The sequence below is a fragment of the Trichoplusia ni genome, chromosome 4 (genome assembly GCF_003590095.1).
Source record: "Trichoplusia ni isolate ovarian cell line Hi5 chromosome 4, tn1, whole genome shotgun sequence".
Lineage (NCBI taxonomy): Eukaryota > Metazoa > Arthropoda > Insecta > Lepidoptera > Noctuidae > Trichoplusia > Trichoplusia ni.
The window spans coordinates 2,988,632-3,006,059 of record NC_039481.1 but is presented as its reverse complement, the minus strand read 5'-3'; the positions used below and the strand labels follow the sequence as shown (position 1 = coordinate 3,006,059).

At 34.2% G+C, this 17,428-nt stretch overlaps 2 protein-coding genes across 4 annotated transcripts in view; both read left to right on the top strand.

Moving 5' to 3' along the window:
* LOC113492550 overlaps positions 1-1,393 on the top strand; it is a 44,951-nt gene extending 43,558 nt beyond the window's left edge. For both annotated transcript variants that reach the window (XM_026870045.1, XM_026870044.1), the window contains exon 3: positions 86-1,393. In XM_026870045.1, the coding sequence (XP_026725846.1) occupies positions 86-294 (209 nt within the window). In that variant the 3' untranslated portion in view covers positions 295-1,393. The remainder of the gene's footprint in view (positions 1-85) is intronic.
* A 332-nt stretch (positions 1,394-1,725) lies between these two features.
* On the top strand, positions 1,726-15,519 carry LOC113492549 (probable maleylacetoacetate isomerase 1). Of its 2 annotated transcripts, XM_026870043.1 has the most exons (5): positions 1,726-1,829; positions 3,015-3,201; positions 13,300-13,418; positions 14,674-14,891; positions 15,290-15,519. In XM_026870043.1, the coding sequence occupies exons 1-5, from the start codon at positions 1,827-1,829 to the stop codon at positions 15,399-15,401; spliced, it is 639 nt and encodes a 212-aa protein (XP_026725844.1). In that variant the 5' UTR covers positions 1,726-1,826; the 3' UTR covers positions 15,402-15,519. The 2 variants fall into 2 exon arrangements, with proteins under 2 accessions (XP_026725844.1, XP_026725843.1); XM_026870042.1 differs by lacking the exon at positions 1,726-1,829 and having other exon boundaries at positions 2,918-3,201.
* The last annotated feature ends 1,909 nt before the right edge of the window (positions 15,520-17,428 follow it).

Here is a 17,428-nt window from a genome sequence, read left to right as displayed (position 1 = left end):
TTCATGTTTTTAAAATATAGCATGCCAATTCCATGGCTGGGAATATTAAATTGTATACTCCTTAACGATCCCCCGATGATTACAGATAACACAACGCAGAAAGTTGTTAACAAGAGGATCTTCTCGCTGTGGAGCCGACTGCAGAGCCTGAACCACAAGGGGCACGAGCTGCAGCACCGGCGCCACCTCCACGCGTTCTACAGCCTGCCGGACTCGGACGGCGGCGGGACCCTCACTGCAGAGACCAGGGCTACCCTCATGCGACCACCCGGATCACCCCTGCGATGGGGATGAATGAACTAGATATAAACGCTTCTTTATGTTCCATCATTTGCATAGGTCTTAGATTCATTAAACAAAAAAATAATCGAATAGTCTTCGAAACGTATTTACAGAGTTATTTTGAAATGCTAAACGACTGTGAAGCCTGATCAGTTTTGGACATAATCGGAGCCTTTAATCAGGAACTACGATAAATAATATATGAAAATGACTAAACTGCAGTTACACTTGTGGAAGCGAGGTGCATTAAACTTCGAAGATTTCTCTCTCGCTTTCACAATCGGTAGGCTTCTAGGTTGAGTTTGAAAATCGACGGGCTTAGACAAGTACATTCGTAAAGCATTCTTAATAATGTACTACTTAATATGACACAAGATAAGTATGATACAAAAAGTATTCTTAATCGGTGGTAGCAGAAGTTTCAAGCCTGTTTTGTTTTATCACCATCGTATGAGTAACGCTTCTGTGAGCTTTACTTAGCCAGTTGTAATTGTTAGCGATAGATGTCTCATTAATATTAAAATGGAATGTGTATTTAAAGCAATAAGTAATGCTGGATGTCATTAGTCAGTATTGTTTACTTCGCAACGATTTTTTGAGTATTTTTTACAATTAACTTCACCGCATGCATTGTATATGCACGAAGTAATTTTCAAGCACTTTCTACGGTAGTTTTATTTTGTTACTTGAACATGAATATTGATATTCTTGAATTTGAGTGCGCGTTCGATATTTGATGGCTTCTTTAACCGACTCCTAAAAAAGGAGGTATATATGTTTTATTTTTAAATATGCTGAATAGTACAATAAAATGACCAAATCATTATCATTCTAGATGGTTGTCTGGTAGTGAATAATTATTTATGACAAAGAATTGTATTGACTGTTTATACATTAGAGAACAATATTACAATAAGTATGTTAATCGAATAATATTAAGTAAGTTGACTGCGGACAAATACTTTTGTTCACGAACGCATAATTTCAATGCTTAATGTCTTCTTAATAAACCTATTTGTTAATATTCCATAGAATATAATAAACTAATTAAATACTTCCAAATATATTGTGTCTGTAAGGTTTTAAAACAAAAAGTATTTGAATAATAATATGATAGTAATATTAAAATATTTACGTATATTGCCATTATATATGTAAATAAATAAAATGTATATCAGCTTTCATGTTTTATTCTATATTCCATCTTCAAATTCAAACGTGCCCGCCATAAAATACTGAAAAGAGCGACATCTATCTGATTCACAGCGTACTAACTTGCGGAATCGATAGCAACAGATACTTAAAAAAAACTTAAGCCTTGATACTAAAGATATACATTTAAATCACCTACAAAATAAAACTCTTAAAGTATATGATATAATTACACCATAACTCTGCAATTAAAATTAGCTTGTGCGAGTAATATTGTGATAGATGTGTTATCACAGATACAAACGGTGTATACTATCCTTATCAGTTAACTAGTTGAGCTGTCATAACAAACAACATTTGTTTTTGCATCAATACAACATTTCAACGATAACATGGTAAGTGTTTTTACACAGTTTTATTTCGAGGTATATAAAAAAGAGGTTAGAAACACTAATGTGTGTGACCTACATGGATTGGTACTTCGCTGACTAAATCATTTGCTCGTCAATTATAGGTAACAACAGTAACAGTAATTAATCTCATTTGATTGATGATCTCGCTTCACAGTGCTAATGTTTGTACAATGATATTAGATAGAACCACACCTGTCATAATGTATCTGCATTGTTACTCTGATAAATAACAAATTCTAACCTCAAAACTGGTTTGAAAGTGGAACAATCTCAATGACGTTTTGTTTTTCTTAATCTATATCTATACTAATATATAATGCTGAAGAGTTTGTTTGTTTGAACGCGCTAATCTCAGGAACTACTGGTCCAATTTGAAAAATTCTTTTTGTGTTGAATAGACCATTAATCGAGAAAGGCTTTAGGGTAATAAACCATCACGCTGCGACTAATAGGAGCGAAGATACAAAGGAAAATGTGAAAAAAATAGGGCAGGTATAAATCATAACTTATATCTTCTACCCACGGGGACGAAGTCGCGGGCAACAGCTAGTTTGTTATATAACAGTTTTATTCGTACTTTTCAACATTCGGATACCCGAATAGTAAATCATTTTCAAAGCCAAATTTTTGCAACGTAAATATAAAAAGTAGTAATAAACACGAATATCGACCAGTAGGTATTTCACTTTCGTTGTTGGAACTAAGCATTTTCACTATGCAATATTTTATGTAGCATCTTTGTATGTAACGGGTGGCTAATGACATGTTTGAATATGAGTAATGATAGCTCTACTCTATAAGTACTTAAGCCAAAATACCAATACATTTTAAGAGGGTTTCATTTTTCATACATCCTACATTTTGACAAGGATTAATATTTTTTTCTTTTTCTGCCTTAGCGTTGACATAACGAATTCAGATAATTATTTTTATTTCTAAACCACGTTTCACCTAAATATTTTCGTCACACAAATATTTTACAAACCATGCTTTGTGAATTCGTATGTATGATTGACAATCTTCACGCTCAAAATTCAGGGCAAATTTTGAAAATAACACATTATATGTAGGTAGCTGAGACTTCAGATAAATACAAAGACTATGTCCACGAGAAATAGTCCAAGATGCAACTTGTTTAACACAAAACGGCTTCGACCCCTTTTAAAGGCCAAGAACGGTGCAATTCTCTATGGTTTCTGGCAGTCTTCGTGCTCATGGAGGGTAAGGGCAGCCCTACGTTTTAAGAACATCCCTTACGAAGAGCGAGGAGTGGACATAGTGAAGACAAAGCAACAGGGTACCGAGCAGTACCGCGCCATCAACCCTGCACAGAAAGTACCAGCTTTGGTCATAGGTAAGTGACGGATAGACAAGTGATATCCACCATGTAATTCTTTAATTACCAGTCTTTCCAGTTGAAATAACGAAGAACGCTAAGAAAAATGAACTTTGAACTGTGTTTTCCACTGCCAAATGGAATGAGGAGCAATTAAGATGGAGACTTTTAAAATAAAGTTTGTTCGTTTAATCCTAAAATTAAAAACTTCAAGTTGAAATAGTCTATCATAAACGATAGGTACAAGACCCAAAGAAAAATATGATCTGATGTAACAAACATTTAAGTCGAGCTTGTTCTGTTTCTAGGTGCCTTTAAAACCTAGAATCAGAACACAGAACATTCGCAGATCACAACAATGTTTGCCCGAAGAGGGGATCGATATCCGTGGATTCAATAAATATACCTACACTTAAAGCCCGTTGACTGTTTGATAGTCCTTTAAACGAGCAAAGTATCTTTAGAAAAAACAGAGTGCACACAACTAACAACCAGCTCGAAAGTTTAATGGCGCAATTATGCGCTTAAAGCCCATACCGATCGCGTTCACGATCAGCCCGCAAAAAATAAAGTCTGTAGGGTTCTGTTATATTTGAGAGTTCGACGGTTGCTGATGACGTCAGCATATCAATTCGTAGTAACAAATGACAATTGGAGTCACTAGAAACACTTGACGAACAGACATTAATGGTTGTCTATTTTGAGAATTGACGATGTCTGATATCATTTTACACTGAAAAACGTAACGTTTGCTGAACTGATATTGATAATTCTAAAGTGTACTTTAACTTTTTAGGCTAAAGTGGATCACCCTTCAAATTAATGACCGTGGCAGCTGAGAGAGAGGTGAAACAATACCTCTTTTGTTATATTAATATTTATTGTTATAGCATTTACAGAAATGCATTGCCTTTTACAATTTTTGCAGCCTCTTCATGATAGTCATCATAGCCTGATGACTGATAGACGTAAAGAAAGACAGACAGTGGGGCCTTAGTAATAGTGTTCCGTTTTTACCCTTTGAATACGGAACGCTAAAAATGATATGTTGATAAAAAAGAAAAAAGTGACAAATAAAAAAGTATTCATCTAAATGAAAAAAGCAAGGCCAAGTTTAGAACAAGGCTTTCACAAGTGCAATGAATTTTCACGATATTTACAAACTCTTCAATATCGTCTTGTTTTCGTGAAACTTGTCCCTAAGTTCCAATGTTATATATTATCAAATGTATTACGCACTTGGAAAAAGATTTTCCACACAAACTCTAACACCCCATTTCACCCTCTTCAAGAAACCATTTCACAAAACACTCGACACTTAATAAGAGGCGTTGAGAACAATTTTACAACAAATACAGTACGGTTTTATTTCATTCATGAATAGCAAATACGTAATCATGTGTCAGACCTACTTGAAAGTTCTATTTATGTATACCAAATATGACTTTACACCTTTATGGAACATGAAAGCGGGTTTTATAAATGTTAATAACTTCCTGTAAGTTGTCTTAGAATGACTTAAGTGATCTTACTGTACTGTATTTATTTTTGGCTGGAGGCTGGAACACCGCCAAAAATCCGGGTAGCAGTTTAGCCTGCGTTCGGGCTAACTGCAGAGTTAAGAGAAAGTAGAGAAACACCTTTTACTGATACATAAACGTGAATTTTGTAGTTTATTATAAGTAAAAGTACTATTTCCCAAAAAAAAAATTACATCACCTAGTAATGGGTAAAAGTACTGAACTATAAATCTCGAAAATTAATTTGACAGAAACATATTTCCACAGCGCTTTCGGTAAAGGTGAGGGGTGAAAAAAAATACTTCTCTATTGTGAAGAACATAATAATATGTCATTCGTTTTTCGCTGTAAATATCTGTGGGTTGATTGTGCCCACAATATCCCAAAAGGCCCAAGAGGTAATTTCCCTTAGGCCAAAGAAATAATAAGTCATTTTTGCAAAAGATTCCGCTGCCCAATATTATGATTTAATCACGTAGGCGTTGAAGCTGTGTTAGTAAATACTTTTTGGACACGAATAGTTGTATTATATTTAAAATAATATGAACGACACATCTTCAACACAATTTATAACATTTATTCTTGTGCAAAGTACAGTTTGACATAAATATTTTGAAACCGTTTCAGACAAACAAATGCACATCGTGAAATTCTATGAAAATTTAACTGGAAACTCACACGTCACAACTTTCTCGGTCAGGTAATGCAAAATTTCAGTAGAAATATTAAATAGCTTACTAGTTAAATGTAAAGGAATTCTCGATAAACTAAGGTTGCAACATATTTTCAAACATGGAATGAAAGCTATATGTAAGCTAAAACTGCTGTTCCATATTTTGCAACAGACAGAAATGTCTATTAAGCAAGTAATCTATACTAATATATTGTTAAAGAGTTTGTTTGTTTGGACGCGCTAATCTCAGGAACTACTGGTCCAAATTGAAAAATTCTTTTTGTGTTGAATAGACCATTCATCGAGGAAGGCTTTAGGCTATAAACCATCACGCTGCGACTAATAGGAGCGAAGATACAAGGGAAAATGTAAAAAAAAACGGGGACGAAGTCGCGGGCAACAGCTAGTGAATCAATAAAAAGGTACTAATAATTATTATATTAAATAATAAGAATTACCTACCTAGAAAGACAGCCGCCGCTCTTTGAAGTGCACCGTCTCAATTCCACTGCAATAACATGACTTAAAGACCTGGTGGCAGGCCCCAATAGTTACATCTTCGTTCGTGTGTTATAACGTCATTCGCCCATATCCACAGTTTCGACGATAAAAGCTTCTAACACACCAATTTGCTCGATTTCACAAAAATGGAACGCGAGGAAAATATTCAGGTTTTTATGTCACCCCTTTTTTGGAGTGCGTTGGCTGTTAATTTAAATTGTCATTGTGATTTAGTATAGGCTGTTTTAGTATACAGGATAGGTACAAGAAATTTGTTTAGATACGATATATGTATTGTACCTGTAAATAAAACAAAAATAAAAACCAATTTTGAAATTCAACAAAACTTAAACAAATATATTTAATTTTCTAAATACTTACAGTTCTTTATAATCTCTGTTTAGAAAGCACTTAGTCTAGTTTGTGTCGTGGGAAGGGATTCGACCAGTTTCTGCTTCACTTGACTTCCAAATCCACTTTCTATATTCCGATCATTGGTTAGGGATGTTAAAGGCCCGCTAAAACATCGACAGATTTAATTGCCGTTGACCTTTCGATATAAGTATCTATGGTACATATGAACCATTCATTTAATTAGTAATAATTAAGCTGTTAGATTCTTATTACAATTCTGAACATGAAAAAGTGAATCTTTTAGTATGTTTATATCAAAAACGTTATTATTTTAGTGCCTTCTACTTTTTAACCAAGTCTGCAATCATTGGATCAAACCCGTTGAAATATTTTCTTATAAACCTGATGTTTTCTCTTTCTCTCTTTTCACACATGTGAAGATTCCTATAATTTACTATTCCTCACCAAATTATCTTGCTTTTTAGGAAATGGTAGATATTTTAAGCATACGATTCTTGAAATTATATTCTATTCATAAGTCTATACATGTTGAAGTGAAGTGCACAAAAGCCTGACTGTGTCGGATATCTACGTGCCCGATGCCGGCTCAGTGTAGCCTTTACACCTGACCTACTTCTACCCCAAAACATTATACATTTATTACCGAACAATAAAAATATAGATGCGGAGACCTCGTACTCAGTTGCTTATAATATGGCTTTCGTCGGACATTTTGTTTTAATGTGAAGGACTTGCATCTCGAATTAGAATTTGTATGCCTTTTGTTGTCCCTGCATCGGGATAAATTTCTTCTGAATCATTCTTTGCATTTTTTTTATAAATCAGCAAAAAAATCAGTTACCCGTGAACGTCACATTTAATTCTGATGATTTGACAGGATTTCTGACTTGTATTAATAATACTGATTTGAACAAAGATGGAGAATGGTATCTGAAAGTTTAAAATAGAACGAATTTCACCAACTATCTCCCATATATTTAAGAAAAGCAACTTGTCCACTTACTATCCACACAGCGAAACACAAAAGACTACAACACCTAATTATAACATCAAATATGACAACCATACATAATAGACACAACAATCTAACCATCCAACAATCACGACCCATGAAATCGCAATTCCACGCCACTCAATTCACGACCAACTAATTACATCATCGCAACTCATCACTACTCATCACTCGACATCAAACTAATCACGTCCAGTCAACAACCGTTTATCAAGCATTAGGTCGATTGTGCCTTGTTATAACATGCATATTTGGTTCAATATTCGCTGATGTCACCGCCGCGGCACAATACCCTCTTGTCTCGATGGAGTGCACTTTGCCTGCGCTGATAACTACGTCATTAACACGTATTGCGTAAACGGGAGGTACTTGTAACTCAATTTTGGCTTTAGATGTTCGGAGAGGAGGGGAATTATAGTCTGGTCATAAGTAAAGATTTGAATCTGATTATAAAATGTTTTGGGGTTAAACGATTATTTATGATTAATTCAGGACATAATAAACAAACTGAAAGAGATATAGCTGACTCTACTGTGGGTATAGTCTTATATGGAGTCCAACAAAGGGTACAAATTTAAATCCTTAATTCACATATTTATACGTTATATCTACACCGATTTATTCGTTCATTTTGAAAAACGGTATCCTTCAACTTAAGGTATACAACCATATTTTGCGACATAACAACGATCAAAAAAGCTCTACACATTTTCCGAAGCTTTCATATTTTCCCTCTTACTCGATAAACCTAAAAAACGTAGTATTTGACGGTATTCTGCCAACCTCACATAAAGTCATAATCAAAAATGAACCTTTTTGCCTTAAATATCCGGCTTGAGCGGCATTTGTGGAGAAAATCACTGTTTACCGTGTAAACATCTTTCTGTGACAAACATTGTATGAAAAATGTAACGAAATATATTGTTTTTTAGGGCGTAGCGGAAATGAGTGGCCATAGTATCAGAAAATTAATAACGTTTCTGCTTGAAGAAGGAATACTGATTATTAAATAATGTTTTGTATTGTCACTAAAATAAACAGTCATGAAATTGAATCTACATATTATGTAGTGCTTGAAAAAGATACAATAGTTTTAATACAAAATAGCTCACTATAAGATATTTTCCAATCACTTTAATGTTGAATACACTCAATGAATTGAATATGTTAAGCGAAATACTTCGAAACATGCTAATCGGGTAGAATGTAAATATTGTTTGTCTCGCTACCTAGGGTTCCCCGAAAGTTGTATAAAATCAGTTCTAATAATGTAAGAGTGTACGGTGTAAGTAACTTTGTCTATCTGTCTGTTTACGCTTAACTGATAGTGACACAATTGCAATTTGGATGGCAAGAACCTATAGAACAAAAAACTCCTTATTTCTGTTAACCATAGGCCTGGTTAAATAAAAGGAGGAAATTGAAGCTGTGCCTTCTCATGGTACACATACGTGTACCTAAATAAGAAATATATAAAAATATTGATTTAAAAACAATTTTACACAAGTTCATTAGATTGACGTTAAAAAGTAAATAAATCTTAATATATATAAATCTCGTGTCACAACGTTTGTCCTCAATGGACTCCTAAACCACTTAACCGATTATAATAAAATTCGCACACCATGTGCAGTTCGATCCAACTTGAGAGATAGGATTGTTTAAATCTCAAGTTATAGTCGCAATTTCTTCTAACCACGCGGACGAAGTCGCGGGCAACAGCTAGTAGTTTTATAATTTTATTCGACGCACTAGTTAAGATATTAAACTTTTAGTCAGAGATGAAAATATGATACGTAACCTAATCCGTTGGATTACAGCTAATTGTTACAAGGTCTATATGATTACTACAAGATAGAGCCGACTCTCTAACAAGTACAATGTGTATGCTGATAGAAGCTGAGCTTTATTACAACAATAAAATAATATTTTGGGTATATGTTTTTAATATGATTCCCAAACTAAAGAATTTAGTTCGTGCGTACCAGCGTTTTCACAAACATTCAAGTCACATGCCCAAAGATACTTAGACTGACGATCATTCATTCGTGGATCACACAAACGCTTGTACTACGCGGGGTTAAACCGAGCGTTTATGGCGTGGGGAAATCAACCACTCCTCTATCCGTACTTGTTGTTAGTACTAAACTTACCACAATTACGATTATAAAGAATAATTTATAAAAATATCACATTCTGCTTCTTGACGTATTTTTAGATTTTATGATTAGAGTCTTATTAAATATACTCACTCACCTCTCAAAGCAAGTTTACGTGATTTCAAATTTCTTGTTTCGGGCCTTCAAATGTATATTAAACACCTACTCTATTAGGATTCTAAATCCAAACGGTAAATTACTAAGAATCCGCTTTCTGTCTTTTTGTAATTCACGAAAGTGTATCGCATATATGATGATATATATATACATGATAGCTACATGTTTTTTTTTAAAGACAGACAGTTCTTCTTGATATAATAACAATAAAAGCTGTACCTACCTAAAATAAGTAGGTAGGTACAGCACCTACCTACTTATTTTTTTGGAAATTTGTTTTATTGTTTTGCAAAAATAATTCCTTGTACATTCTACAAGGTATTATGATTTCGTTCTTGACAGAGTTATATTTTAATCATTAATAGGCCATTAATAACGGAATCAGTATATCATTTTTATAACAGCTAATCATAAAACCTCAGAACGAGCTTTAATTTTAATACTGGAATTTGACGTCACCGATGTATTGGAATCTAGACTTAGCGACATATGGCTAAGTACAGGCAATATGAAGCTAACGGCATCCTAGGGGCTCACTCAGGTCCAGGAAGAGTGAAACGTGTCTCAGAAAGTTGTTTAATTAGCATCCATAAATAAGTAATTGGTTAGAGGGATCGGGTTCTTTTGAAATTAGATGTAAATATAATCTTTTTTCAATGTTTATTCATGTGTGATGTAAGTAATAAGCATTAGGTATTTTCTAAAGATTATTTTGAGAAGATAGAAGTTTTGAAGTAGAACGTGGCTACCTCTGCCCTGAGTGAGTTTGAAATAAAACAACGACAAAAAAGCAATGTAAAACAACAATAAAGACTACCAAATCAATTATGCTGCTAAAAAATAACAGTCGTTTATAATATCAAGCTTTTTTACTTTTACATAGTACCTACCTTTACTAATGGAGTACTTTCAAAGTAACCTTTATGTTTACAGCAACTCAGTACAAATTGATAAGTAAATGTTTAGCACACGCCATCACAGACATTAGCCGCTAATCTATACACCCCTATAATTTTCTATCGCCGGCGTTAAAGTCCCGTTACGGCCTGTAAGCGGTTAAGCTTAGATTAAAAGCCAATGATAAAGTATCTAATACTTTGTAAACCCTTGTGTGGTAGGTAATGGAGGGGTAAATAAATTGGGATTAAATATGTTCAAAATGTTTCATAAATACTCGTAGATACGCTGGTCTGGATAGTTAGTGTTATCCTAAAGTAATATACTTATTATGTAACGTTTTCTATTTTATTTTAGTTCCCATTAGGTATTAAATTGAAGAGTAGTATTTAAGTAATCATTAATCCATAATGTTGATATCAAAGGAAAACATTCCACCTTTAGGCAGTTTTCCATATCTTACATCAACCCTTTAAATTAAAAACACAAAAATAAAGCTACAAATAATTAATTTCTTTACGTGGAGTTAGGCCTAAAGCTTCAATATTAAATATTCAAACGGAGTCGCGATCCGTCCAGTCTGTTACAATCAAATATGATTTGCGTAGCCGGCCGTCTGTTAAGTGCCTCGGTCAATAACTCTGCGATTCCGTTAATAAACATGGCGACACATCGCACATAGAAAAACTGGTCAAGTGTAAATCAGACTGGCATTCAATGGATTCTGTATAGGAAAACAAGACGTTATAATGATATTTTGAATATGCGTCTTTATGCTTGAAATGCAGTCATCTTGATCTTCGCTATATTGGTATTTTTTATCAGCAATGAAAACATATATTTTTTTACAATTGAATTACAATACTTTTTCGGAACAATATTTTACGGAACTGCGAATTACATTCACTAAGGCACACACTTTAGTAGCCATGGAAAGCACCTGTACGGGTATGAAATTTCGTTTCCAGTCGATGAAAGCTCTTGCAAAAACATCACGCTTGCTAAGGTTTTTAATTCATACAGCACAATTCGGTAAATTATGTTTAGTAATACTACACGCTTATAGTAAGGACCCCTATAAGTGTGACTGAATTGAAAACTATTTGGGTCATTGCATCCTACAAACTGATGTGTAATGGCTGCTAATAAATATTTGTGTTTCAACTATTTGCTCAACTAGCCACGTCTAAATTGAGGGATGTTTGTAAAATATTTTAACAATTACTCCGACACTAACGTTAACGACTTCATTAGTTGAAATAAATTGGAAACAATTTAGAATCCATTAAATTTAACATCTTTGCGTCGTCTAGTTTGTTTTGTATCTATTTTTGTTTTCTTTTGAATTACATATTGGTATCTTTAGATACACCTACTGTGTGAATAAGCAGAAAATACTCCGAAACGTATTTTAATAAAGGCCTAGTCTATATTCAGGTAATACTCTACTTACCTAATAAAAACTCTACTTACGTCAATATTTTCTAGAAAAAATAAAGTAGACCAATAAATTCTTATATTAATATTTTGTACATTAAGTCACAAAACTAGTGCGGTCACCAATATTGACAGCACTTGTCGATAAATGCTTTCGGGACGATGATCAAAGCAACTAGGCACAGAAAACGAGAACGAAATGCCAAAGAAGAACCTCATCTAAGCTTAACTGCAAAGAGTTCAAATTGTATCGTAAAATGACAATATTACGAAAATAATTTACCATTGGGCAGGCTTATTTGCTCATACTTTCCGCCTGGAGGAATATCTTAAGTTCGCTTAATGTACCTGCGAATCAAATAGAAGACGAATTAAGTGAGTTAAATATCTGTATTCTGGAGAAACTGGGCCCGTTCAAGAAGCACAGCGTTAGAGAGGTTCAATTGATAGTGAGACCTTTTAACAAATTAAATGGTGTGTAGTTTCAACAGAAACTAATCGATTCGGGATCGAATCAAAGTTAATTGAAGTGGATGAATAATTATTTATTGTGTATTCATTTGTTTAAGAGTAAGTTCACGGCTGCTGCTTTTGCTTTGATCGTCTGATTTCGAAAAATCATGCTTATTTCGATTGCGTTTTGTTTTGTGTTAAAATGTTCTTGAATAATGAATAGTTTTGATAATTGTTTAAGAAATGTTTACTGACGGGTATTTATCGGATTCGGTCGACTAGTTTCGTTTCGGACCTAACTCACGGAGTTCTTAGGCATCCCAAGAAATACGTACGCGAGAATTAACTGTTCCCCAATAATTATGAATCCTCCTCATTTTTCTGTTAATATCAGTGGCTCTCTTCATGTAGTTATCTTTAGCATACTCTATGTAATTCAAGATTTTTCTTGTTTTGCAATTCTTATCGGAATAAACAAAATAGTCTCACAACATGACCTCTCACCAGATCTGAAGACCAACCACGAGATCTTTCTAAGAGGCAGCTGCCATGGAAGAGAGATGCTGCTTTACGCCATGTATTGTGCTGTGATTGTTCCACAACCATATAATAGTGTTGTAGGACGTGGTTAGCCTTAGTAGGGCTTTTTCAAGTGTAAAGGTAGACCAAACACTACGCTACCGTTTAGGAGGGGCAGTTTTCCACGACTGCCCGTAGATAACAACTTAAGATACAAACAAGCAATTTGTCAACTATTGACTTATAATAAACAGTCAATTATTCTTCATAAATATTTACGTCACCGTTTCATTAGGATTCTTAATGACATATTGAACGGGCTATTCATGTGTATTTAAGAACCAATTATTCATAAAAAAAACATGGAAAACGGTTTCGACATAGGCATATCTACATATTACATAGTGTATGTTTATCTTATACATTATATTAAGTAGCATGCTCTCTACCTAGATAATGAGACCTTGGTGGAGTCTATGGCCATCGTGCAGTACCTGGAGGAATCTCGACCGCAGCCGTCCCTGATGCCCGGCACTTTGATGGAGAGAGTACAAATGAGACAGATCTGTGAGGTATTTCTTTGTACAAATGTATATTGCTTATATATTTTTTACATAGCCTACTGTGTCCCACTGCTTGGCAAAGACCTCCCCCAAATTTTTCCACAACTATCAATCCTGGGCCTCAAGGAACCAGCCAACGCGGTAAGCGTTAAGATCGTCCTGACATCGCTTTGTAAGCCGCCTTCAGTGACGCCATGCTTCTGCTAGCTCTCATGGTGTGGTGACCTTTGCCCAGCGGTCGCTATCCGTACAGCTACATTATATGCAGTAATGATCATGAAAGACCAACCACCCCGTCTTAAAGCGATGCAATTTACAGTGCACAAACGGCGCTGAGTCTCTTTTCCATACGTGCAAGTTTAGGACTCAGAAACCACCGAGAGAGCCTTGGCTTTATGATATGGTTCAGTTTACTGGTAAAACCTGAATGACGTAAAGGACACACAAGAGCAGGGCCTGTGTCCAGCATTAGATGATTCTAAGCTAATAGGCATGATGATAAATATCGATCTATTCTGTAGTACATTTACACCATTTTTAGGATCATAGGATCATAATCCTATCAACTGATACCATTACCAGGGAATAACTTACATAATTAACATATTATAGAAACTAAGAAATGTTTCTGATAAAAGTAAACTCGCATTAAAGACAAAGCTTGATATGAAAACTGTATTATACATATCAAACTTTTTGTTTGAATCTTTTTATGACTCAATCGAGAAAGTTTCACTTCAACTTTTTCAATTTCATTATATTTATTCTAGTATAGCTTACTGGTCCCCATTACCAAGTAAGTTAAATAAAATAAATCCTAACTTTATTAAGGGGCTGACAGAATATGACGTAGGTGATCATAAAAACGGAGAACACAGAACTTTGGGTGACCTTTCTCTAATTTATGTAATTAATTTAATTGGTTCTACCTGCCCCCATTTTAAAGGTGTTAAATGTTTAATTTCTCCCGACCGTACATCTCTGGGTCCACAGTTACCATAAAACCTATAATTATCTGGTGTGTTTGATGGGTTTAGTTATCGCTCGGGAGCCCGTTTACAATTTGGCCGTTGCTCAGGAAATAAAAAAAGTATATCCCGGCTTTCTTATCAAGAAAAATGTATGGATTTCAGCTGAACGAATAAACGCTTATGCCCAAGTTACTGACTCCCGCTTGGCTGGTTTTTTAAAAGCCACAAAATAAATTTTTAAGAAAAATGTTTGAAAAATGTAGTTAAGTAATTAATTCATGTTTAAAATATAGACCATAGTATCGGGCATTCAGCCGCTTCAGAACATTGGTATCAAACGATCCTTTAGCACTTTGGAAGAATACCTGAAGTTTAGCAAGTACTGGACGGAGCGGGGCTTGCTAACCCTTGAGGAGTTGCTTCGGAAGTCAGCGGGGAAGTGCTGTGTCGGAGACCAGATCACCATAGCTGACCTGTGTCTGGTGCCGCAGACGTATAATGCTGTATCGAGGTATAAAAGTTATGAGAGTAGTGTATTATATGTTTGAGAAACTTCCACGACGCAAGGGTTACATTTCTTGAAGACGACGTCGTTTTACAGAAATAAAATGTTTCAAAGTTATATTGACATTTGGATATACCACCATGACTATCTATACTACTTTTTGGTAGCATAGATAGTGGAGGGGAAAAAACCTACAACCAGCAGTCAGATAAATTGTAAATACCCAAAATATCGCTAAAATTTAGAGCCAAAAAAAGCCCATTACACAAGTATTCAAAAAACCTCATTTTCATATTTCAATTCCTTTCACTTCAGTTAAACAAAATCTCATTTCTCTATTCATCTTCTTAACAAGTTTTATTTGACATAAAATTTAATTCAAACGTGTTTTTTTTTCTTTTCAGATTTACACCAGACCTCAGCAAGTACCCAACTGTCTCAAAAGTATACAAAGCATTATTAAATGAAAAAGTTTTTCAAGAAACTCACCCTGAATACGTGAAAACAAAATTATAAAGTGTCTCAATGTGAATAAATATACGTATGTTTGACTTATATGTATAAAACGACTATTATTGTAAATAAAGAAATTGTACTCTACCATAAGCTAAATAAAAGGATTTCGAAAAAAAACAACCATCATTTTTGTGACCGTACCAATCCTTGTTTAACTTCGATTTTCGTCATTTTTTGTTGCAGCAGTAACAGAAATATAATGATTATCTATGAAAATTTCAAACTCATGGTTCATGAGATACAGCTTGGTGACAGACGGATAGACAGACAGCGACGCTCTAATAACAAGGTTTCATCAAATATCATTAACGTTAAAGATCAAAGCCCTATTTTTAATACAAAACTATCAAAGCAATTAAAATCAAATTGAATAAAATGCATCAATCAAATCCAGTTTTAATTGAAAAGTCAAGAATCTCACCTTTACAAAGGCGCCAGAGTAACTCCTCAACACTAAGTAATTAAATCGGTTTATTGTAATTATATTAGATGAGGGGTTAACTGAAAAGCTTCAGTGTTTTGTTCACAGAAATATCTGATTGTAATATTCTGAAATTGTTAGCAACAGATGTTTCAAACAGGAGCGAGTTTTGATTGTGACTGTTAATATAATTGACTTCGCCGATTTCAATGAAGTAGAGTTGTTAATTGCAAGAGCAGGGTTATTTTTATTCTACCAGGGACTCCGCCAGTTACGAATCTAAAATGACTGTACGGGAACATAATATTAGTACCTAGGATTACGCACGGTTTACTAAAAGAGGAGCATTAAATACTTATTTATAGGAAGTTACTGGATGTAAAAAAAAATCTTTACCGACCCAGACCTCAAGCCTAGTAGCATATCGACTCTCGTTAATGTAAGTAGAAAACTTTCAAATGAATAGAAATTTCAATTCATTTCGATAAATCAAGTTACTTAAAACTGTCATCTCTATACATTCAAGAATATTACGAAAACCAAAAAAATTCTCGCTAACTGCAAGGCACGTATAATCGGTTCGTCTCCTGTCCAAGTAGAACGAAAATGTTTTGTGACACACAAAGATTTATTATTTACTTTGAATAACTTCAAACTTGTTATTATTGTATGAAACCTTTTAAATTCGATGTCCTTAAATAACTGCAGGCGTTTAACACTGTTACATTAAAACAACTGTATTAGAAGTAGAAAATGTAGATACAATCGTAAATCGTTATACTACGCCTCGGTCTCCCAGTCTGCATATTTAGGTCACAATTCTATGGACTCATAACTATGCTTAGTATTGCCCAGTACTAACACCAATTGTCTAGTAGTACCTACTTAGATATGCTGGCATTTATTAGCAATTATTCTAATTGTATGCTTAAGTTCTGCAATAAAATGTTTACGACACTACTTTTAAATTATCTTAAGTAGCTTTATGTATATTCTCACTTGTTTTTCTTGTTCAGTTATACTTTAAAACGTTTTTTTCGATTTCGCTTGGAAGTTCCGAAAAGTTTACAACAAAGTTTCACTGCTTTTTTTAGCATTAGCCATGAATATGTCCCATTGCAGGGCATTCTTTCTGTCTATATAAATATTTCATACAACTTATACTAAGTTACTTATAGAATAATGTCTAATTGTTATTGAATATTTAGCAAAGAAAGCTGATATAGTTATCTTGGTACATTAGATTATCGCGGAGCTCTAGCTCTTTTAAAAAACTTGTTGGAGTTATTTCTAAACAATTTGTCTAACGTCGAGCACTTCGCTATGCAGTGTCTATAATAATAACGACCATGACAGCTGGCGTCTTTATCACGATAAATATCAGTTTTCTTAGAGTACAACTAACATACATTTCAGTCTAACAAAGGCTAAGGTGCTTTCATGTGGATACAATTATATTTATATTTAACATTTTTTTTCTTGCTCAAAAATAAAGTACTTTTTTTTTATTGACAGTACAGATTCAGATTACAATGCACAGATCAACAAATGATTTATAGCGAGAACTCTCTACTTAGTTAACATACTACAAAATAATTTAAAATAT